The sequence below is a fragment of the Mustelus asterias genome, chromosome 14 (assembly GCF_964213995.1).
Source record: "Mustelus asterias chromosome 14, sMusAst1.hap1.1, whole genome shotgun sequence".
Taxonomy (NCBI): Eukaryota; Metazoa; Chordata; class Chondrichthyes; order Carcharhiniformes; family Triakidae; genus Mustelus; species Mustelus asterias.
This window is the reverse complement of record NC_135814.1, coordinates 74,892,718-74,917,940: the sequence shown is the minus strand read 5'-3', so window position 1 is coordinate 74,917,940 and position 25,223 is coordinate 74,892,718. Positions and strand designations below refer to the sequence as shown.

The window sequence follows — 25,223 nt, the reverse complement described above, 5'->3', positions numbered from 1 at the left end:
AGTAAATCCTGTCCCTAAGAATCTCTTCCAATGATTTCCCTACCACTGACATAAGGCTCCCCTGCCTTTCCTGGATTATCCTTGTTGTCCTTCTTAAACAATGAAACAACATTGGCTATCCTCCAGTCCTCTGGAACTTCACCTGTAGCCAATGAGGATACAAAGATTTCTGTCAAGGCCCCAGCAATTTCCGCCCTTGCCTTCCTCAGTATTCTGGGGTAGATCCCATTCGTTCTTTGAGACTTACCTAATTTAATGACTTTTAAGATGCCACCACCTTTTTGACATCCATGTGACCCAGAATATCTACACACCCTACCCTAGGCTCCTCATCCACCAAGTCCTTCTCTTTGGTGAATACTGAGGCAAAGTATTCATTTAGTATCTCGCCCATTTCGTCTGGTTCCATGCATAGATTCCCTCAACTATCCTTGAGTGGACCAACCCTTTCCCTGGCTACCCTCTTGCACTTTACATATGTATAAAATGCCTTGGGGTTTTCTTTAATCCTGTTTGCCAAGGACTTTTCATGACTCCTTTTTAGCCCTCTTAACTCCTCAAGTTCCTTCCTACCCTCGTTATATTTTTCAAGGGCTTCACCTGTCCTAAGCCTTTTCAACCTTACGAATGCTTCTATTATGGCTCCTTCCTGAGTTGAGCTATTTACATACTGTTTCAAGAAACCCTCCTGGACGCTCCCTACAAATCCTGCCCCATCCAAACCCCTAGCATTGTGAATCCCAGGCAATATAGGGAAAGTTTAAAAACACCCACCACAACAATTCTGTTATTTTTGCATCTTTCCTGTTGTCTGATGTCTATTTTGTTAGGAAGCTATCCATGAATGGTTGTAAGGCAAATAGAGTTGAGAGGGTTGGCTTATGAGGAGAGACTGGGTAGACTGGGGACTATACCCATTGGAATTTCGAAGAATGAGGGGGGATCTTATAGAAACATATAAAATTATGATAAGATAGAAGCAGGGAGGTTGTTTCCACTGGCGGATGATACTAGAACTGGGGGCATAGCCTCAAAATAAGGGCAGCAGATTTAGGACTGAATTGAGGAGGAACTTCACCACCCAAAGGGTTGTGAATCTGTGGAATTCCCTGCCCAGTGAAACAACTGAGGCTACCTCGGTGAATGTTTTTAAGACAAAGATAGAATAGATTTTTGAACAGTAAAGGAATTAAGGGTTATGGTGAGTGGCCGGGTAAGTGGAGCTGAGTCCACAAGAAGATCAGCCATGATCTTATTGAATGACAGAGCAGGCTCGAGGGGCCAGATGGCCTACTCCTGCTACTTGTTCTTATGCTCCTAGGAACAGAAATCTTGCCTGGAGGCTCCATCTATTTGGAAGCCTCTACTCTGAGAATCAGTTGCAGAAGCACCCATTACTGTAAGGCTTTCCCTGGATCTCTGAAGGCCTAATATTTCTGGCCCTATAAACTACCTGATGTGCCACTGGCGCCCAGCAAGGGGGACACTTACCTACCCTCCATACTTCAGCAGCACCCATCTCTGACCTGGATCTTTAACTGCTGGAAGACCAGCAATTGGCCCTCCAGTCTTGGGAACCTGTCTCCCATCCTTAATTGGATGGGGCTCCGGCACATGGGCAAATAATTGGACACTTCCTCTAAAATTGACTTCTGGGTCCCAGTGCCACGTGTGGGTTCCCAACTGCATTTCCTCCTGATGGCAGGATTGGGACTAATGAGTGAAAATTGTAATTGTCTCATGAACAATTATCTCATGCTGTTAGGTGGAAAGATCCGGTTTTCAGTATTCAGTCTCTGTTAAAAAATTGTTTAAAATTTAAGATGTTTTCAAGTTTTTAAAAAATGTATTTGGTCTCATGGAAAAGATGACAGAATTAGCTCAAGAAGTGAGGATTCCCTTTTGTTTGGGCCACTGTTACAGTGCAAAATATAATGCTTGCAAATATAATGCCATGACGTTTCAGTGAATTTCTGAACCGGGTTCACCTTGGTTTTTTTTGTAGCAGGTGTTGATGAGATGAGGCTGGAGAATACTGCTCTGCCTCATACCCTGCAGCTCTCTCACAAAGATGATGAACATGCAGCTTAAAGCCGCAAGAGGTGCTATCAACACTGAAGTCCGCTCCAATTGAGCGGTTGCCGGTGTTGTCCCACATCACCCTGCCTGCTCCCTAAGATGGAAAAGGTCCTGAGCAATGCCAACATTCCCATTCACAAAGACCTGAGAAACCCACCAAGAAAGCACTTAAAATCACATTGACCAATCTGAGAAACAGCAACTGATATTCATGCAGCATAAAGAACAAACATCTCATCACTGAACTAACAGCAGAGTTCCCCGGCTTTGACTTCTCTCAAAACCGTGGACAGTGCCCAGCTGAATCTGCATACATTGACTTGAAGATGAGGGTCAACTCTTCGTGTGGTTGAGAGTCCCAAATAATGGAATAGATCACATCAAACTGCCCATTAAAATCTGCTGAGGGAGATCCCTTTGGTCTCCATTCAGCATCTCAGGAGGCCATTGAATAGATAGTCAAACTAGATATTCAGGGTGAGCTGTTCCTGTCATTGAAAAGTAATAGTAGTAGTAGTACTGGGGTCGAAAGAGTGTTAGCAGCCATCACTTGTGCAGTCTTTGATAACATCTTTCCATTGTAAAAGAGGTTCTCCCAGTGGATCTGAAATGATGGGAATAATACACTGGCTTTACCGGTTTTATTTATTTCAGTAACTGATGAATTTTAATTGGACTACTTCATGTCTACAGCGTAAACATTATAAGATTATGCTGTATTATTGCAGACCTGTTTGGTCATAACGTTACTCATGATTTTTTGGTTTATATTTTTTCAAAAACTTAATTGTGACTTATTGGTGGTTTGTTTTTAAGATAACAACAGATCTGGAGAGGAGGATGTCTGTTCTTCACCATCATTTTGTCAACTATTCAGAAAAAGACTCTGAGGATAATCTTGAGTCTTCTATCTCATTCTCAGGTTTGAAGCGGGATATTGTTTAAAATGATTTCACCAAATATATAATGTTTAATATGTATTATTTTGTCTTGAAGTCATCAGGACAAACACAATGCCAAATTTCAAACAACCACAGCATTTATAGTGCAGAAGCAAAGGGTGCTCATTGTTTGACAAGTTAACTCTGATTGTCTATTGCATTGCCATGAGAAAGCAACAGAACTGTAGGCTCCCCAAACTCTCAGGTAATTCATTAAAAGTGCAAGGCTTGAACATATCCATTTTGTTTGCAGAGAATGGATAGATGTGTATGAACACATGTTGCTTCTAAATTAACTATGTTATGAGCTTAATTGATTATCTTAAATCAGGTGCTTGTTCAGCAATTAGCACACTCAGGATTGTTCAGTAAGTGCAACCCAATCACGGAATCACATCTAACAGTAAACGTACAGATCGTACTCAATCAGCTTGCGCTTGCAAACCCAAAAACAAAGTGCCCACTGTTAGATGTGACTCTGCAATTGTGCAGCACTTGCTGAACAATCCTGAGTGTGCTAACACCTGCACCAACATCCAATTTAAGATGCTCAGTTAAGATCGTAACATAGCTAATTTGCACTTGGTCGAAGAACATACATTCCTATGCAGAGACCCATCCTCTGCAAACAAAAGGAATATGTTCAAGTTTTGCATATTTTTTGAATTACTCGGGGATTTGGGGAACCTATAATAGTTCCCATTGCTTTCTCCATATCAGCGCTTCAGCCAGACAGCACCCTTCTCTCCTGTGGTATAAATTGTTGTGATCAGTTGAAGTTTAGCATTCTTGTGTTTGTTCTGATGAGTGCAGAATGAAAAGTTTCAACAACACATCTCTTTTCAGCAATCTTCAAGTTCTGTGTTACTGTGCACCTGGAGGCTTTGGAGAGGGTACAGAAAAGATTTGCCAGGATGTTGCCTGGTATGGAGGACATTAGCTATGAGGAGAGGTTGGAGAAACTTGGTTTGTTCTGACTGGAGCGACGGAGGTTGAGGGGAGACCTGAGAGAAGTCTACAAGATTATGAGAGGCATGGACAGAGTGGATAGTCGGAAGCTTTTTCCCAGGGTGGAAGAGTCAACTACTAGGGGGCATAGGTTTAAGGTGCGAGGGGCAAGTTTTAAAAGAGATGTACGAGGCAGATTTTTTACAGAGAGTGGTGGGTGCCTGGAACTCGTTGCCGGGGGAGGTAGTGGAAGCGGATACGGTTGTGACTTTTAAGGGGCGTCTTGACAAGTACATGAATAGGATGGGAAAAGAGGGATATGGTCCCTGGAAGCATAGGGGGTTTTTAAGTTAAGTCAGGTAGCATGGTCGGTGCAGGCTTGGAGGGCCGAAGGGCCTGTTCCTGTGCTGTAATTTTCTTTGTTCTTTGTTTAATATGTGTATTTATTTTAGATTCGTCTGCTACATGGAGTGAAATTAAAACATACAAATGGACTTATAACAGTCCACAGGTACTGGATGCTGTTTTTATTGAACTTTTTTGACTTATTCTGATATTTTCTATTTTGAAATTATACATATGCCAAAATATGTTTCAGTTTTCTGCATGGGAACCCAAGGCAACCTATTTTCTTTTACCGCTTCCAAGTGAGAGGGAGCCCTACAGTAATTTATATTGTCGAACTAGCAACTTGGTAAGGAAATATGCCTTTTTAATCAAAATATTAACCTTTGCTAAAATATTAATTGTTATAAATAGCAAATCATATCAAGATTTTTAATAGATTGTTGGGGGAAAAAAAACGAGGTGGGGCTCGCATCACAAATTGGAAAATCAGTAGCGTTGAGAAACCATTGTTTGTAAATATATTTCTATATTTTAATGAATCTATAAGTATACTTTCATAAGGAGTGTACTTTTTTGGCTGATGGAGGTATTGCTTTTGTGCCTCAGTTCACTAACTCACATACTTCAGTTTGCATCTTAAACTACTTTTACAACTCAAATGCATCTAGATTTTTGAATTGACAGGAGCCGAGTAACTGGATCTACGGCTGTATGAAAATTAACCAGTCTGTTTGGTAAGTTTTTGATTTTTTTTTAATCTGTGAAGCTGCTTTTGTGTGCACAGTTACGTTAAGATACAGTATAAGTGCTTAAGCTCAGTCTTTAAAAATGAGAGGCAAGAACTTTAGAAAGATGGACCCTATGTTCTCACTTTCTATAATTTATTATAGAAACAAAGTATTGCTTATATTTTGGAAATATAAAAATTTGCAACCAGACCCTGATGCTTCAGACTGTGATCCATTTGATGTGTCATCAGCTTCATAAAAATAATTTTAACAATATATGAACCTCCTGTGGGATTGAGAAGTTGCATCTGAGTGGAAAAATTGGGGTCTCGATCCTATTTAACACTAACAACAGGTTCAATATTGTAGGTTTTAAGTTCATGTATGGGTGACACGGTGGCACAATGTTAGCACTGCTGCCTCACACCACCAGGGACTGGGTTCAATTCCAGCCTGGGTGACTGTGTGGAGTTTGCACATTTTCCCCATAACTGTGTGGGTTTCCTCCAGATGCTCCGGTTTCCCCCCACAGTCCAAAGATGTGCAGTTTAAGTGGAGTGGCCATGCTAAATTGCCCTTTAGTGTCCCAAGATGTGTAGGCTAGGTGGATTAGCCATGGCAAATGCATGTGAAGGTGGGCCTGGCTAAGATGCTCTTTTGGAAAATTGGTGCAGACTTGATGGGCCAAATGGCTGCCTTCTGCACTGAAGAGATCCTATGGATTCTATGATAAAGCTGAAGAAAGATTAATATTATGATAATGAAACTATTCAAACACTGAAAGATTAATTCAGACCTGAAATATTTATGATGAAAGCACAATTTTAAATAGAAACCAAAATATTTAAAGTAGCTCACCATTGTGATACATGTTTGAGCTTTCATGCAAGATTTTGTATTAGAGTATGTGTTATTGGCCATTCTTGTATATGACCCTTATGTCACCTTACTAACCTATCTTACTAGGTAAATGTAGTGAGGCTTAACATTTAAGTCATGTTACTGTGCTCCTTATAGGAATACATCAAATGCATCTGTAATATCTTTTCATCAATAAACAGAAAAATTTAAATTTAAAATATAAACCACTCTTCAAATTATTGGAAATAAAATTGGGTAGATGAACTGTAGGCACCAAAACAATAAAATTCCGGTAAATAAAGACTTCACTATTCACTTCAGAATCAAAACAACAAATGTGTTTTCCCAGTGCTCACTCTTAACCTATATCTAATGAGTGAAACACAAGGCCATTGCTTGTTATGTAATGGTTCACTGTCATGGAGTCTTCTGACTACCCTATGTCCGATTGTACCAGTTTGAGTATTGTCTGTTGGTATTTGCAGCCGAAAACATAATGTGGTTTCTTAAGGATATCCCAAAGCAAAAGAAGATTAAAAGCTATATTTCACTTAACTTCATTTGCTGATTACTTATCTCCACACGGTTCAATTAATGTTTGCCATATTAATACAGCTATCAAATACGCGTGTAATGTAAACAGCTTTGCCAATTACCTGTGATGGAAAGGAATAATGTAATCTATTGAATGGTTTTAAACACTTCCAAAGACTTGTTAGACAGGGGCCAACAGCAACATGACTCTGACAGGATCAACGTCTATGTTTTGAGGGCTTCCAGAATGAAATTTGTGGCTTGTCCTAAGATATGCAGCAAGTCCTAGTTATGCATTCCCTGCATCTGTAGAAATGCTAACTGCAAACATTTTCAATGATCTGGGTGCTGTGATCAACAAGATAGACACCAGCAGATAATCTATAATATAGAATTAACGCTGTCAAACTTGGTCATTCCCACCTTTCCAAAAGAAAACTCCCTATTGTTTTTCCCGCCATTTTTGCCTCCCAAAATAAAATTGTAGAGGGGACTGAATGTGTTCATGGCTTGCTGAATGTATCTTGCATCTTCTTTGAACTTTTTGTTAAGAAACATTGATGCAAATCAAATTACAATCTTCAGGATAGGCTGTTTTGCCCATTTGTCTGGAAGAAAAAAAATAAAATTGTGTGAATTATTTGAGGATATCAACTTTCCCCCTCAAAATGTCCTTCCTGTTCAATTCCAATACAAATGCATATCCAATGTATTGAATCAAATATTCAGAATTGAAAAAAAATGCATTTGGGCACTGCATAGTTTCCTTCAATAGTCAATATGGATGGCCTTTTCATCAAACATGAACAGTGAAATTTCAAGCTAAATGGCCATGCTCACAGCATTTTAGATATGATAGCCAGAGTGTTTTAGTTGAAAATGGAAAAGCTATTTTTCTTGTGTCTGGAAATCTTGGGTTAGATTTATGCAATTAAAGACTAGATTTTGGGGTGTTGACTTGTACTAAGATGCCCAATGGTTTGACTCATTTTGGGTTAGTGGCAAATATACAAGCATTTCTTCTGGCCCTTGACTGCATTGGTCTGAGTAAAGAAGTGCAACAAAAGGCCTCCAGAGGGCAGTATATAATGGCGGCTGACTGTACAGAGCTACATTCTGCCGAGAGGAATGTTCTCACCATTAATTTTTCTGGACAAAGAGTTTTCAGTTTCAGCTGATACATTTTACGGGCTAATGACACAGCAGTGAAGCCTCAATAGATTGGTGCTTTTCCTAGCAATGGCTAAAAGAGTGACCTGGGCAGAGTTTTATAATGTGGAGATGCCGGTGTTGGACTGGGGTAAACACAGTAAGAAGTTTAACAACGCCAGGTTAAAGTCCAACAGGTTTATTTGGTAGCAAAAGCCACACAAGCTTTCGGAGCTCCAAGCCCCTTCTTCAGGTGACTCACCTGAAGAAGGGGCTTGGAGCTCCAAAAGCTTGTGTGGCTTTTGCTACCAAATAAACCTGTTGGACTTTAACCTGGCGTTGTTAAACTTCTTAGAGTTTTATGATCAGGTTGCCTGTATGCCATTCCAGGTGCTTTATGTTGCTCTGCTCTGTGGAAGATGACTGCAAGGTGCTGCTCTATCCTTTATTTATTACAACTTTGTTCTAGGCTCTACCAGAGACCTATTCAAATATGGGCCTGAGAATATATTGTTTCCTGTTTCTGGACATGTTAAAGAATGAAAAAAGTGTACATTGAACATCTGGGACAGATTAATAATTTATGCGCTGATAAATTTGATTGTGCCCTGAACCGTCGCTTCTCCATGGCGTATCTGCAGCCATTTCATTCAGCTGCAGTCGCTGCTCATCTTGTAAAGAAGCGATCGGTTAGATATGTCTTAAATATTGACTTGGATGCTTCAGCATTGTGAAGTAATCCGTGAAGCTCCAGTCTACAAAGTTAATTTGGCTTGGAGGCAGGATTGTTGTAAATTGGACATGTCTATTTTTTCTGTGATGGCAGGCCCACCGAGAGCCAGTCCCATCTATGAGTATAGTCACATCTTAACCCAAATCCACAGTAGCACTGAGTGGCTGGCTATATGCACTTAACAATAAGCATATTTTACAGCAGTTCAAGAAGGTGGCCCACCACCACCACCTCCAGAGGTGGGCAATAAATGCTGGCCTAGCCAGTGACACCCACGTCCCCAAAAGAAAAAACAAAAAAGTAGGGAATATGGTTGATTATGTGGATTGGAATACCCATCGAAGAAAGTATCTCTGCTGCCCCCAAAAAGAAGAAAAGGCATGCATTTGTACAACACTTTTTCAAGACATTCCCAGTTCACCCTTGTGCTTTTTCAGCCTTTTTGAAGTGTAATCATTATTATATGCAGGGAACATGTCAACCAATTTGTCCACAAGTTACAATGTGATAATGGCCTGATAATTTGTTTTAATGATGATAGTTAAAAGGTAAGTATTGGCCAGGTTACTGGAGAGTACACCACTGCTCCTCTTGAAATAGTGCCGTGGCACTTTTTATGTCTAACTGAGAGAACAGGCAGGGCCTCAGTTTAGGTTCGCATCCAAAAGACTCTATCTCTGACTGGAAACAGCCAGAGATTTATGCTCAAGTTTTTGGAATGGAACTTGAACTCAAAACCTTCTGACTGAGGAGTATAGTGCTATGACTGAACCATGGCTGAGACCATAAGTAGGTTTAGATATTCCCAAGTGTGACTGAAGGGAATAAATCACATCTTTTGTTTTAGTTAAAGTAAGAAGTAAAATGTATTTATTAGTCACAAGTAAGGCTTACATTTACACTTCAATGAAGTTACTGTGAAATTCCCCTAGTTGACTCTTATACCTACAGTTAAGGAAATGGCAGGATGTGAGAAGAAGATATAACTCAGCAAATAAGGCCACAAGACAGAAAGAAAAGTACCAATATTTAATTGTTATAGAGAATTTTACATAGTGTATCAATATTAATAAGTTAGTGGTGGATATGATGAAAGGAATTTTAGTGCATCAAGAATAATTTTGATTTATTGATGAGCTAAATTTTCCCCATATTTTTCATGGAGGTCCTGAGAGCAGATATTTAATTTATATTTGGCAAGAGGAGGAGGGTAGGACATGCTGGTACCAAGAAGAAGGAATACATATCTGACTTTTTGATGTTATTTTGGGATTTAAAATGCCTGTGATTTTTGGCATCTGTCAGTAGAGCGAGCACTCAGCGTAATCCTTGTTATTTTCTGACTTATGTTTTGTTTGTTTTTTTTTATGATAGTGCTGGGAAATGGAACCCTTTCCCTTTTTATGCTCTCAGTGGCCACTTGAAGTACTTCACTGTTAGGTATGACATGGACTGGTTGCATTGCAGGTCTAGTGCCTGCATTGATTATGTAGCTGAATCCCAATTGCCAGAAAGGCACCCGTACTTGCACCAGAGCATGTTCCAACACAGTGTACAATCTTTTCTTTTCTCTTTTCATCCCTTCCCACCTCTCCTCCCCATCTCAGTTCTACATATGACTTAAATCAAAGATTTGCAACAATGCATCATTGGAATATTTCTAAGCATGTAATTTTTTTGACTGCACTTGTAGATGTGTTGATGCTTTCCACTTCTCCATACAGTTTGTAACAACTGATCCGCGCTATGTTTTTCCGGACTATAATTTTGAATAGCTGTCAACAAATGTAAATGATTGTTAAACCTGCATTGTGCAAGTTTCATATATATTGTTTCACTTCTCTTAATTCTGATGCTTTTTCAATTTAAACAAAACCTGAGTGTCAAGCACATTTGGACCGCAGGGATAATTCTGTTAGGATGACGATGATCTGTTAGAAAAAAGATTTGTAAGGTGACAAAGATGCTTTATGTTGAGATAACTCTAGTTCATGCCAAGATTATTGAGTTTTAAAAAGAAGTGTTCCTTCTGTAGCACACTCCAGTTACTAAGCATTATCATTGTGGAGAATTGTTGTCTTATTAGATCATAGAATGTTAGGCTGTCATCTATAGTGGCTCATTATTTTTTCATTCTGGGCTGTGTCAGCTGGGCCTTGTGGCAAGTAGCAGAAGTGATTCATCCTGGGATGGTTTTGCACATCTTGCGATCAGCCTAAGTAAGGTAATGAGAGTACCGGGAAGCAAGTCACTTACCTACAATGCAAGTTGTTTGGTGCAGAGCCCAAATATCCTAAGATGTAGAAGCACAAAGAAGCATTCAAAACCAAGGCAGAGAAAGTACAACAATTCATTAGAACAAATGTTTCATATTTGAAAGCTGAAAAATCAGTCCTTGGAGTGGTGAAGCTGAAAGTTTTTAATAGGAGCATTAGCTCGATTGGGCACGCTGAGTTCAAATGCTACTTTTGACTGTCATTCACAGAAGTTAATTGCAGTAAGGCTACCTGCGAGAAGAGAAGAATAAGTAGGGCCTTCACTGCTAAAGTATTCTCGATAAAGTATTCTCGATAAAGTAAAGGAAAGATTCATGGATTGTGCTTTCCTACTGTTCCTCACAACAAGTATAAATGGATTGAAATGGAGGCAATCCTAAATTGAAATCGGAATATCACTTAGAAACTTGAGATAAGCTTCTCCAATGTGACCCCCAAATACGTTAGAAATTGAGATTTAGGGATATATGAATAAATTGGGAATGAAGAGATTGAGTTCAAATTTAGAATTTAGGAAAGCAATTTCCACCTCTAGTGTAACTGAAGCTTAGCATTTGAGAGGGAATACTAATATGTGAAATATAATAAATTCAAGGAATTAACATCTTAAATTATAGAGCCAGAGTTATTAATTCAGTGACTTAGTCCCTGTTTTACTTCAATGAATCAAAATTTCTGATACCAATTAATCTAGTGTGGAATTTTTGTAAAGGAGGTCAAACAATATCATTATACTATCTTAAATGATGCTCAATTATATTTAACTCTTTCTTTACAAACTTATTCTCATTTTGATCCCATGCTCATAGACTACTGGCTAGATGTTGTGGAGATGGTCTACATTTTTTGATAGGTGGTATCTGTGGTGTTGTTTGTGTAAGTTTGTTAAGGCTGTACATGTTGTGTACATTGTATCTTTATTTCTGCAGATCGGCAATAAGCCTGATTTACTTAGCAGTAACTGTGAGGAAGTCACATCCACCACCACTACATTTCCAGATATCATGACACATTTCTGCAATTTTCCTTTGCATGGACAGGAATTATGAGAAATGCGTCAGTGATTTCCATGTGTGTTGGTGGCAAAAGTTGCTTACGACCAGTACATACATACATACAAATTTCCCTCATTGTAAAATAAAGACATTGATCAGATTAAAAAGCTGGAAGAAAATGGAAGTTTGTTAGCTATCTGAAGATGAGAAAAGTTGTCTATTTTTCAGACTGATCAGATTAATTTAATCGGGTTTATTATTGACTGTAGCCAGATTAAGAACTTAATCGTTGTTAATAGCTGACAATTCTTTACCGTTTTGACAACTGCCGAAATAGAATTATATAAAAAACGGCATAGGTGCCAAAGAGTACTTGAGGAATTAATGTTTATTTAGCAAAGTAGAAATGAAATTTCTTAATATTCCATAATTTCTTAATCCTTATCTCGTGCGTTCTGTTTCCTTTTCATGTTTGACATTTAATCCTGAAGGAAATGGATTGAATTACCTAATGTGCATGATTAGTGATTTGTTGCAGCTACACTCTTCTTTGCAATTTGCATTTTATTTTTCAAATTAATTTATTTTTTAATGTTTGCTTGGGAATGTTGCATGAGTTCTCTGAGCCACTGCAGTGAATGAAAAACTCTTCTAATTTTGGTTTTTTGTAAACGCTGTCCTGCAATTAAATTTCCCATGTAGCCAAGAAAGCATTGACTTGACTGGGGAGGCAGAATTGTTGAAGATGTACAAGGTAAGCTTAGAATTTCCTTGGGAATATATTCTTACTCAACCTCAAGGGATTTTCCCTCGATCAGCATTTTAATATGACGCTGTGTGTAGCTCTGACATTGTTTTTTCTCAGAGAAAAAGTTTTTTTAGTTCTGTGATTTTTGCAATGGCTCATTCAAACATGACCATCTGTCTACTTAATCAGTAAAATGGAACTTGTCTTGTTGATTTTAAAATGTAAAGTGAAAAATGTTGAAATTTGTGGATTGTTTGCAGCAATTCAAGCATCCACTGCAGTGTAAGTATATCCATATCTGAACAATGAAGGAGACAACAGGAATGTTGTCTGTCCAAAATCAACTAGAGTTTGTAAGAATTTTGATTCTCTGCACTTGCTTTGTTTGTCCAATATTGGAAGTATCTTAATAATTAAATGGCCAAATTTTAAGCTTTAAAAGATTCCAGTACTATATTTGGCTCAAAACATTTTCTGTCGATTTACTATGTGCATATTTTATTTGTCAGAAGTGTCAATTGGAATGCAATTTTAACTGGATTATTCTATCAACTATTGGAAAACATCCAGCATTAGTTTATTTGAGTTAATTATCTGGTTAATAAATCTGGACCGACAATTTAACTAATTGGCAGTACCTTCAACTATGATTATCATCTTTGAGATTGTTCATTTCATTGTGGTACAATGCCAAGCAAATCTTCTAAATTTTAATCTGTTTGATTTTCAGATAGTTAACTTCAATTTGAATGAATACCGTTCTTTCTCTCATTTTATCATTCATATATCTAAGGCTAGTGTTAATAAACGGGTAAGTGAAAACAAATGACGTACACAGTCTTGTCTGCTTCCATAACTGACAAATGTTTCTATTTTACCTCCTTTACTGCTGAAATCATTGCAATTGTTATTGCTTTTGTTTCTTTTCATTTATAACTAGTGTTAAATTCATATGGTCATTATATAAAAGCAGCAAAGCACTATGACACTGGAGAGTTGAACAGAAAATTAACAGATCAGAGATCAGATCCTTCCTCTGTTGGGTATCTTATCCAGATTATCTGGGGGAGGGAAAATGTTTCATGAACAATTGTTTCCCAACCGCTTAAAACAAAGTTCTTGGAAGATTGTAAGAAACCCATGACATGTACCAACTAAATTTTAAAAGCTCAGAATATTTAGCTTCTGTTATGTCTGGAAGATTATATCAGACTTTTTTCAACAGAAGCTAATTCTTTCTAACATTTGTTTGAAAAGTTTGTTTGTGTTGTAAATTTCTCCCCTCTGGTCATGCTACTTTCTAACCCTAACTCCCACAGACCATTTAATACTTTGTATAACGTTGAATGTTGTCTCTCGCATATAACGCTGATGCATAACTGCTGGACCAACTAGGATTTTAAAAATTTATTTTAAATGCCAGACGAGCAATAGCTAAGGCTAGTTAGTGTAAATGGGTGAGTGAAAACAAATGACATGCACACAGTCTTGTCTCCTTCCATAACTGGCAATCATGTTGAGTTAGAGCTTACTTTAAAATCTAATAAATATTTAAGCACTGCTTTCCTTAGCATGTGTTGCGGTACTAGCTGCATATCGTGAAATGCTGGCCCTATTACTTACAGCAAGTACTTGACTCAGATTGATATATTTTGTGTAGCCATACATTAGTGCTTGTCAATTCATAGAACTACATGCATGCAGGGAGTCTACTAGTGCTGGCTATTTGTAAGTACCTCACTTTAATAACCTTTGTGTGAGCCTAGGCAGTGATTATCATCAGACTATTAAATTGTGTGGAGCAGCATGGTCATACACAATTCTATCTTTGCCCAACACCGGTTTGTGCACACTTTCAGCAAGAGTTACAGGGGCAGAAAGTCTGACAAATATTCATAGGTGTGGAGATGCCGGCGTTGGACTGGAGTCAACACACTAAGAAGTCTAACAACACCAGGTTAAAGTCCAACAGGTTTATTTGGTAACAAAAGCCACTAGCTTTTGGAACAGGCTGTCCCTTTGTCAGGTGGGTGGGAGTTCTGATCACAAACAGGGCACAAAGACACAAACTCAATTTACATGAATAATGATTGGAATGTGAGTCTTTACAGCTAATCAAGTCTTAAAGGTACAGACAATGTGAGTGGAGAGAGCATTAAGCACAGGTTAAAGAGATGTGTATTGTCTCCAGACAGGACAGCTAGTGAAATTTTGCACATCCAGGCAGGTTGTGGGGGTTACAGATAGTGTGACATGAACCCAATATCCTGGTTGAGGCCATCCTCATGTGTGCGGAACCTGGCTATCAGTCTCTACTCAACAACCCTGCGCTGTCGTGTGTCGTGAAAGCCACCTTGGAGAACACTTACCCGAAGATCAGAGGCTGAATGCCCGTGACCACTGAAGTGCTCCCCAACAGGAAGAGAACAGTCTTGCCTGGTGATTGTCGAGCGGCGTTCATTCATCCATTGTCGTCGCGTCTGCATGGTTTCCCAAATGTACCATGCCTCGGGACATCCTTTCCTGCAGCGTAACAGGTAGACGACGTTGGCCGAGTTGCAAGAGTATGTACCGTGTATCTGGTGGATGTTGTTCTCGCGTGAGATGATGGCATCCGTGTCGATGATCCGGCGCGTCTTGCAGAGGTTGCTGTGGCAGGGTTGTGTGGTGTTGTGGTCACTGTTCTCCTGAAGGCTGGGTAGTTTGCTGCGGACAATGGTCTGTTTGAGGTTGTGCAGTTGTTTGAAGACAAGACGTGGGGGTGTGGGGATGGTCTTGGCGAGATGGTCATCTTCATCAATGACATGTTGAAGGCTCCGGAGGAGATGTCGTAGCTTCTCCGCTCCGGGAAAGTACTGGACGACGAAGGGTACTCTGTCCACCATGTCCCGTGTTTGTCTTCTGAGGAGGTCAGTGCGGTTTTTCGCTGTGGCGCGTCGGAACTGTCGATCGATGAGTCGAGCGCCATATCCTGTTTTTATGAGGGCATCTTTCAGCGTCTGGAGGTGTCTGTTGCGATCCTCCTCATCCGAGCAGAACCTTATGTATATGGAGGGCTTGTCCGTAGGAGATGGCTTCTTTAACGTGTTTAGGGTGGAAGCTGGAGAAGTGGAGCATCGTGAGGTTATCCGTGGGCTTGCGGTACAGTGAGGTGCTGAGGTGACCGTCCTTAATGGAGATGCGTGTGTCCAAGAATGCAACCGATTCCGGAGAGTAGTCCATGGTGAGTCTGATGGTGGGATGGAACTTGTTGATGTCGTCATATAGTTGTTTCAGTGATTGTTCACCATGAGTCCAAAGGAAGAAAATGTCATCGATGTATCTAGTGTATAGCATCGGTTGAAGGTCCTGTGCGGTGAAGAGGTCTTGTTCGAACCTGTGCATGAAGATGTTGGTATATTGAGGTGTGAATTTGGTCCCCATGGCTGTTCCGTGTGTCTGGATGAAGAACTGGTTGTTGAAGGTGAAGACATTGTGGTCCAGGGTGAAGCGGATGAGTTGTAAAATTGCATCTGGAAACTGGCAGTAGTCGGTGTTGAGTACTGAGGCAGTTGCAGCAATGCCATCATCGTGGGGGATGCTGGTGTAGAGTGCCGAGACATCCATTGTGACGAGGAGTGCTCCTGGTTCAACTGCTCCATGTGTGCTGAGTTTCTGTCGGAAGTCCATAGTGTCGCGACAAAAGCTGGGGGTTCTTTGTACAATGGGTTTCAGGATGCCCTCGACATAGCCGGAGAGGTTCTCACACAGGGTCCCATTGCCTGATACGATGGGACGGCCGGGTGTGTTTGCCTTGTGTATCTTCGGGAGGCAGTAGAGATCTCCAACGCGGGGAGTACGTGGGATGAGAGCACAGAGGGTGTTCTGAAGGTTCGGATCAAAAGTCTTGATCAGAGTGCTGAGTTGACGGGTGTGTTCTTTGGTCGGATCTGCGGGTAACTGTCTGTAGTGTTCCTCGTTGTTCAGTCGTCGGTACACTTCTTTGCAGTAATCCATTCTGTTCAGTATGACGGTGGCCCTTCCTTTGTCTGCTGGTTTGATCGTTTAATTTTCATAGGAACAGGGGTAGGCCTTTCAGCCCTTGAGCCTGTTTCAGCATTCAACTAAATCACAGTTGATCTTTATCTGGCCTCTTCAAAGGGTTCCTCAGCCCTTGCCTAAATAGGGTCAGGTGTAATGTTGCTACCACTGCCTCACCACAGACTGATCTAAAAACTCCTTGTTTAATGGAATAACTGCTCACTGGATAAATCTGCTTCGCCATTGGAGGAGCTCATTCTTAACTAAAAATGAAATTTGAAAATTTAATTTTGTTTATAATGTCTTGATATCTTTTGACAATTTTGTTTCGTTGAGCAGAAAGAGAAATAACTGGGACTACAAAGTGTCAATGTAAAAGTACTTTCCAGAGTTTACAGTTCGAGTTCCAGCGCGAAAGCAATAAACCCGCAATACTTCAGAATTGTTAGATGCTTAATGAATTATTTGTGTTGTACCTGTAAGGAAGAAAATATTGTATCCAAAACTTGAAAAAGGCAATGTGATATCGAGTTTTTGATGTGGAATTTTGCTGAAAGTGTGTGTGTGTGTATTTAGTTCATGAGACTTCACATTATTGAGGCATGTATAGGATCATGTTGGAATTGTAAGCAGTTATTAAAAGAAGTAATGAAATCTGCCCTTAACTGGCAGTTGCCTTCATGCTGTTTGAGGACAGCAGTTGACCGATGGTACGATAGCTCCATGCACTGCTTTATCAACTTTTTCAGTTCAGTTATCCTTTGATCTATGTATTTTGTTTCATGGTAAGAGTTTTAACAACAGGTTAAAGTCCAACAGGTTTATTTGGTAGCAAATGCCATTAGCTTTCGGAGCCCTGCTCCTTCATCAGATGTGGATATCTGCTCACAAACAAGGCACACAGAGACACAAAATCAAGTTACAGAATACTGTGTGCCTTGTTTGTGAGCAGATTTCCACTCCATCTGACGAAGGAGCAGGGCTCCAAAAGCTAATGGCATTTGCTACCAAATAAACCTGTTGGACTTTAACCTGGTGTTGTTAAAACTCTTCCTGTGTTTACCCCAGTCCAACGCCGGCATCTCCACATTTTGTTTCATGAACAGAACGTGGAGAGCAAATGTCCCAACTGTTCAGTAATTTTTACAGTTTCCAAAAACAGTCTTTCCTTTCTGATTATGTAAGATCACTGGATATTCATACATATCAAAAGAGCCTGACCTTAAACTGAGATTTTTAAAAATCATATTGCAAAGGTGAACTACCTTGTGCTTTTATATACATATTGTATAAGTATGTAAACAGTAGAAGTACTCCATATCAAAGCTCCAGGGTTAAGTTTCCACTTTGTTGCGGTCTGAGTAAGGGAATAATTACAACTTTAAGTTCAAAGAATATACAACTCTACCCTGTTCTAACTAGTTTCAAATAATGTAGTTTTGTACTTAAACAAGTAGGTAACAAAGTACTACCCATTTTTTCTTTTGTTGAATGCACTATCTTTATTAGGTAGTTGGGAACCAGGTGCAAATGTGGTTTTTGTGACCATCTGCATAGTTAGAGGCTGGATGAAAGAATGAAAGAACTATTATCCCATTGTCTGGAACTTTTGGCTTAGGTCTCCCCCTCTCGCTCTTGGAACTGTTCTGTTTTCCCCCCGCTGGACACTCTCCATCAGATTGAGGGGAGATGGACTGCGAGCCAAACTGGACACACTTAATGTGCATATTGCGGTTGACATTCAGCTTCTTCCACTTGGGGCTTTGCATGTTCCTCGGCAGTGGTGCAGTCACGCAAATATCTCTGACATGGAAAGCAGAGGAAGTTGACTAGGAGCTCAACATCCCCAATCTGAATCATTGCCACCATCCTGGTGCTTGATGAAGTGCTCCATGGCCGCCAGCATGATGGTGAAAAAGAGGATCGAGCAAAGCTCTGGTCAGTAATGGGACAATGTCCATGACCAGGAGGCTTGTTAATGGTAGAAACACTTCTTTCATACTGTGGTCAACTCCAGGGATGTAACTGATGCCCATCTGGGAACCAGCTCACTATGAATCGGTTACAGTGTTGGTTCATCATAGAGCAATCAGGAAAAACAAAACCAATTCTGTTTTGTTATTTGCCGGATCACTGAATGCAGGTTTATTTATATTGTGTTTTGTATATTTTTCATTTGTGAATAAAGTGTATTTCACGTGTATTTTGCATTTTGGGTAGAAAATGCATCCTGGTATTAGATACATTTAAATGGGAAAAATTGATTCAATATATGTAGTCTGGATTAACTAGTGGTTTCCAGGCAAGCACCCATAACTTATAACGGGCTAGTCCTATAGTTAATTTTGCTATCATCATCCTGTCACCCATATGCACTCCAACTGCCACCTCTTCCCCTGCTGTAGTTTTCTTGTCAACCATACAATAGGAGTATGTTTCTGAGAAACTTAATCATCCTGCTACTTTCTTCCCCACAGTATAATTTGGCTAATAACCTTAAAATGCACCCAGAGGAGTCAAATTTGGATTGTCATTTCAGGTTGTGATTTTAACTAGTGCCTTCAGCCTCTGATTGCTGGTGATACTGAGAAACATATTTGTCCTTTGACAATGTTTGTTTGTGTGTTGGATACAGGAGATGAAAGCATGAAGAGAATGTAATTTTTAAATGTACATTTATGGTTATTAAATTCTGTAACTTTCCTGTTCCAAATTTTTTCGCAGTTCAATATAGAGTGTGAATTCTTGACAGCAAAGTCCAGATTGATGTCCACCCCAGTGACAAATGTCCTGTCTTTAGGTATATGATATTCTTTTTCTTCCTCTATGATGTTTGTTGCAGAAAATGTAATAAACTGTCTTCATAAATTACTATGAGAAACTAACTGCATTCTTTCCATGTAGGTGCCTCTATCAACAGAATTATTATAAACTCCACAGGTCTAGTGCATAAAATACAGCTTCAGGACTTCAACCAGGTATTGTCTTGTATTAAGAATTGTGCAACATGGAGACTTGTTTCCAAGAGTGATCAAATAGCTTTCACGATGCTCAGATTTTCTTGTTTCCCATTTAGATATATCAGGCTTTTAAAATCCGTGTAAGGAGTCAATGCCAGATCATCCATGGTAAGCTATCATTCCAACGTAAGTTGTATCAGTGTGTGCACGTGTTTCTTGTAAATTGTTAAACTTCACGTAGACACTCGGGCATCATTTCACCTCGGGAGGCATTCTGAGTGCACAGATGTGCCTAGAAATTACGTATATATGTCAAGGATATGTAAGGTGGTCTTTGCAAGCTTTGAATTGTAGTGCTTGAGAAATTAATTAAGGGCGGCACGGTAGCACAGTGGTTAGCACTGCTGCTTCACAGCTCCAGGGACCTGGGTTCGATTGCCGGCTTGGGTCACTGTCTGTGGGGAGTTTTCACATTCTCCTCGTGTCTGCGTGGGTTTCCTCCCACAGTCCAAAGATGTGCGGGTTCGGTTGATTGGCCATGCTAAAAATTGCCCTTAGTGTCCTGGGATGCGTAGGTTAGAGGGATTAGTGGGTAAATATGTAGGGATATGGGGGTAGGGCCTGGGTGGGATTGTGGTCGGTGCAGACTCGATGGGCCGAATGGCCTCTTTCTGTGCTGTAGGGTTTCTATGATTAATTATTTCCCACAAAGCTTCTGTATTGTTTGTTAAATGATGTGGAAATGCCGGCGTTGGACTGGGGTAAACTCAGTAAGAAGTCTCTTGTTTGTTATATAGCACAGAGCATGAGCTACTGGGAAAATTATATTTACTTTATCAGGGAACTCTTGAATGTTACTGTAAATGCAGAGATACAATGGCTGGGATTTTTCTTGGTTCTTCTGATTTTGCAAGAGCCGGATTTTTGGTGAGATCAGCCTCTCGCCAGAAATGGGCGAGAGGCTGAATAAGTTATGCAAATTCATTACAATCTTCATTTACATCTGTTTAGCGAGCCCGGTGCTGAATCTGCTCACTGGGAGAGGTTCTCTCCATCGAGGAAAGCACCTGCTCCCAATTAACGGGGAACAGTCACATTGGCCTCCCCGTGGAATCAGACAGCATTGAAGCCCCTGGGGAGGCTGAGGGAAAGGAGGGGGTGCCCCTTGGGCAGTCCAGCCTGGCACCTTGGCACTGCCAGTCTGGCACATGGTTAATACCCACTGGGCAGTGCGAGGGGGTGGGGCCTATGGGGCAGGGTCTCAAGGGGAGGAGGGGGGCCCCGCTGCCACACTAGAACGTGATGGGATCGGTGGGGGGGGGGGGGGGGGGCAGGTGCCCGCTGCCACACTGCAATGCAATCGGATCGGGGAAAGGGGGGTGCGATCAGTCTGGGCAGCGGGGGCATCTTGGGTGGTGTGGGTTTATGATTGGCCATGGGCCCCCATGATTGCGGTGGGGGATGGAGTGGGGGGGAAGAGTTTGTGAGGCTGCCTGCAACAGCAGGGGCCTGATAGCACACTCTGTCAGACTCCTGCTGTTGAAATTGTGCATGATGTGGAGATGCCGGCGTTGGACTGGGGTAAACACAGTAAGAAGTCTCACAACACCAGGTTAAAGTCCAACAGGTTGGACTTTAACCTGATGTTGTGAGACTTCTTATGAAATTGTGCATGTGCAGCATCAGAGGTCTGTACATGTGCATAGCTCCCTCTACAGTTGCTATTGCACATATGTAGATACAGAAGTCTGTGAATGCACAATAGCTCCCTCTGCAGCCTGGCTGGTGAAATAAGTCCAGCCCACTGCCTGCAGCAGCTAGAAACAGTCTAGCCCATATTTTCAATGACAAAGTGCATAAGATTGGATTGAAAATTCGCCTAAAAACAGGTCAGGAACATTTGTGTTTTCATGCTAGCTGGACACTTTGAATCAATCTTGTAAAATTCTGCCCTATATGTTGCATACTATTATAAAATGCGGTTAACCTGACAGGAGCAAAATGTAAAATATCTTCACTGCTGCTTGTACTTGGTATGGTTTTGCTTCGTAGTCTTCAACCAATGAATTTTCACAGGAGGTGCGCAATCAGTGTAGTTGATAGTAGCTTTGAGCTCTTGGACATTAATGGAGCTGCCCAGATAAGTGAAGTCCTCTATCATGTCAAATTTATTTTGACTGACCATTTAATCTGCTGGTGATCTCATGTCATTTTTTTTTTTTTGGAATTTATGGTGGGTTTCTCTCAGCCTGATTTGAGTTGATCAGCTGTTTCAACTCTTATGTTGTCTGATAGGGCAGTGATATCATTAGCAAAGTTCAAGTCAATAAGCTGAACATCCTGAGGCATTTCAATCCAAGAATGCCCTTGGTCAATTCCTTAATTTCAAGTCAATGACAACAACAAAAAGAAGAGGAGAAAGGATGCAACTTTGCTTGACTCCACACAGCATCTGAAATTCTCTTGGATGTTCTCAATAGCTGAAATTATCCTTGATGGAATGCCAGATGAAGAGAGAATTTTCCATAGTGAGGGTCAATGCAGGCTTTCAAAGGCCTTGATGGAGCTAATAAAGCTGATGGCTGTTATAAGGTTATCTCATGAAGAGGTCTAGAGGCTTGTAAGATTGAACAATGACTTAATTGAGAATCCATTACTATATACATATACAGGCTACAGTCCAGTTAAGACTGTTAAGATGCAATCTTCATGCTGACTTCCACCAGACTCTCAACTACACCCTATTATTCCCATGTGACTTTCTACAGAAGGTGGGTGGTACTGTTCCCCCAGTCTCTCTCATTAACCCTCATGGCTCTGAAAAACCTAATGCCTAATACCACACACCCCTCCAAGTCTTCACACATGTATTTACAATAATATTTAAATGCTATCTCCTCTCCCCCCTCAAGTCATTGACTTTACAGATTCAGACAATCTGGAAGCTTTACAACTCTTCCAGATCTTGTTCTTTACGAGTTTGAAGGACTGGTAGTCTCAACTGCTTTAGGCTGATTTTGTTGGCCTGGAGTTGAAGCTTTAGTTTTTGATATTTCTGCACTTGGGTGTCAATATCTAGTTCACTACTTTCGCTCCTCGATTGGGTACCACGGGCTTACCCCCTCCTTCTGGAAGGAATGTTCGTTCCATTCATTAATAGAATGGTAAAAGCAAAATACTGCGGATGCTGGAATCTGAAACAAAAACAAAATGCTGGAAAATCTCAGAAGGTCTGACAGCATCTGTGGAGAGAGAATAGAGCCAACGTTTCATCAGACGAAGGATCATCTATTCTCACCCCACAGATGCTGTCACACCTGAGATTTTCCAACATTTTCCTGTATTAATAGAGTGGGCTCAGGTTTTCTTTTTCAGTGGGTCCGCCATGCTCATTCTGGAATTGGAAGGTTTACCTCCCTTATGTTGATATATTCCTCGTCCTTGAGCTCAACCTTCCATCTGGCTTCTAATGCTGCGCTGTTTCTTCTTAGAATCATAAAATCCCTACGGTGCAGAAGGAGGCCATTCGGCCTATCGAGTCTACACCAACCACAATCCCACCCAGACCCTATTCCTGTAACTCCACATATTTACCCTGCTAATCCCCTTGACACAAGGGTCAATTTAGCATGGCCAATCAACCTAACTTGCACATCTTTGGACTGTGGGAGGAAACCGGAGAACCCAGAGGAAACCAACGCAGACATGGGGAGAAAGTGCAAACGCCACACAGTGACTAGAGGTTGGAATTGAACCCGGGTCCCTGGTGCCGTGAGGCAGCAGTGCTAATCACTCTACCACTGTGCTGCCCTTGTGCACATGTTCCTCCTTGAATTTTGTCTCAGTGAGTTGGTGGTCACTTCCCTCTTGATTCTGCATTGACTTCATGTGCTTGTAAACTTGAATCTCCAGCTTTGTTGCTGTAGGTATGAAGTTTGGGCTCAATCTGCTGCTGTTCCTTCTTCGTATATTCGGTCTTAAGTATGTTGGTGCATACCTGGAGGTTTGCTTCGTCTGACCAAAGAAAATATCACTAATGTCCTATAGGAATGGAAATCTACCATCTTTAGCTGGTCTGGCCTACATGGGACTTCAGATCAACAACAATGTGGCTGACTCTTAAATGCCCTCTGAGATGGCCCAGCAAGCCATTCAGTCCGAAGACAATTGGGGATGGACAATAAGTGCTGGCCCAGCCAGCAACACACACCTCAGGAATGATTTTTTAAAAAATTATCTGCTGCCTGCAAAGGAACTGGCATAACTGCCTCTGTAAAGATGAGACAATTCTGAACTGAAGTCCCAGTCGAGATCATCAACACTGATAGACCTCCAGTTCATTATAGTTGACGACAGTTGTTTTGAACATCTTTAGCCATTTTTAGGAGATTGAAGAAAAAATTGACATCTCTGCTCAGGAAAGAAAGTGGTTGATTGCTAATGACACAGAATTTTGACTATTTTGTTGTTGCTGTACTGGAATGGCTCATGAATCATGCTAGTGACTGTTGAATTCCTCCAGGACCATAGAGTGGTGTGTCTGCCATCCAAAATCAGAGGTCTTTTGGGCATGGCTCCTGGTCTGCCAGTCCTGTCACACTGCCTCCTGTGTCTAACCTGAAAATTGTGGAGTGACTATAGAACCATAGAAAATTACAGCTCAGAAACAGGCCTTTTGGCCCTTCTTGTCTGTGCCGAACCATTTTTTGCCTAGTCCCACTGACCTGCACTTGGACCATATCCCTCCACACCCCTCTCATCCATGAACCCGTCCAAGTTTTTCTTAAATGTTAAAAGTGACCCCGCATTTACCACTTTACCCGGCAGCTCATTCCACACTCCCACCACTCTCTGCGTGAAGAAGCCCCCCCTAATATTCCCTTTAAGCTTTTCTCCTTTCACCCTTAACCCATGCCCTCTGGTCTTTTTTCTCCCCTAGCCTCAGCGGAAAAAGCCTGCTTGCATTCACTCTATCTATACCCATCAAAATCTTATACACCTCTATCAAATCTCCCCTCAATCTTCTACGCTCCAGGGAATAAAGTCCCAACCTATTCAATCTCTCTCTGTAACTCAGCTTCTCAAGTCCCGGCAACATCCTTGTGAACCTTCTCTGCACTCTTTCAACCTTATTTCCTGTGACTAGGTGACCAAAACTGTACACAATACTCCAAATTCGGCCTCACCAATGCCTTATATAACCTTACCATAACACTCCAACTTTTATACCCGATACTCCGATTTATAAAGGCCAATGTACCAAAGGCACTCTTTACGACCCTATCCACCTGTGACGTCACTTTTAGGGAATTCTGTACCTGTATTCCCAGATTCCTCTGTTCAACTGCACTCTTCAGAGTCCTACCATTTACCTGTACGTTCTAATTTGGTTTGTCCTTCCAAAGTGCAATATCTCACACTTGTCTGCGTTAAATTCCATTTGCCGTTTTTCAGTCCATTTTTCTAGTTGGTCCAAATCCCTCTGCAAGCTTTGAAAACCTTCCTCACTGTCCACTACACTTCCAATCTTTGTATCATCAGCAAACTTGCTGATCCAATTTACCACATTATCATCCAGATCATTAGATATAGATAACAAACAACAATGGACCCAACACCGATCCCTGCGGCACATCACGAGTCACAGGCCTCCACTCAGAGAAGCAATTCTCCACAACCACTCTCTGGCTTCTTCCATTGAACCAGTGTCTTATCCAATTTACTACCTCCCCATGTATACCTAACGACTGAACCTTCCTAACTAACCTCCCATGAGGGACCTTGTCAAAGGCCTTGCTGAAATCCAGGTAGACAACATCCACCACCTTCCCTTCGTCCACTTTCCTGGTAACCTCCTCGAAAAACTCTAATAGATTGGTCAGACATGACCTACCACGCACAAA

At 41.0% G+C, this 25,223-nt stretch overlaps 1 protein-coding gene across 1 annotated transcript in view; it reads left to right on the top strand.

The window, feature by feature from the left end:
• Window positions 1–25,223, top strand: part of pgap1 (post-GPI attachment to proteins inositol deacylase 1) — a 147,418-nt gene that overhangs the window by 37,864 nt on the left and 84,331 nt on the right. Inside the window, exons 8-16 of the mRNA XM_078227717.1 lie at window positions 2,896–3,001; window positions 4,421–4,479; window positions 4,567–4,662; window positions 5,001–5,050; window positions 12,295–12,346; window positions 13,071–13,151; window positions 19,085–19,160; window positions 19,265–19,338; window positions 19,437–19,488. Coding sequence (XP_078083843.1) covers window positions 2,896–3,001; window positions 4,421–4,479; window positions 4,567–4,662; window positions 5,001–5,050; window positions 12,295–12,346; window positions 13,071–13,151; window positions 19,085–19,160; window positions 19,265–19,338; window positions 19,437–19,488 — 646 coding nt within the window. The remainder of the gene's footprint in view (window positions 1–2,895; window positions 3,002–4,420; window positions 4,480–4,566; window positions 4,663–5,000; window positions 5,051–12,294; window positions 12,347–13,070; window positions 13,152–19,084; window positions 19,161–19,264; window positions 19,339–19,436; window positions 19,489–25,223) is intronic.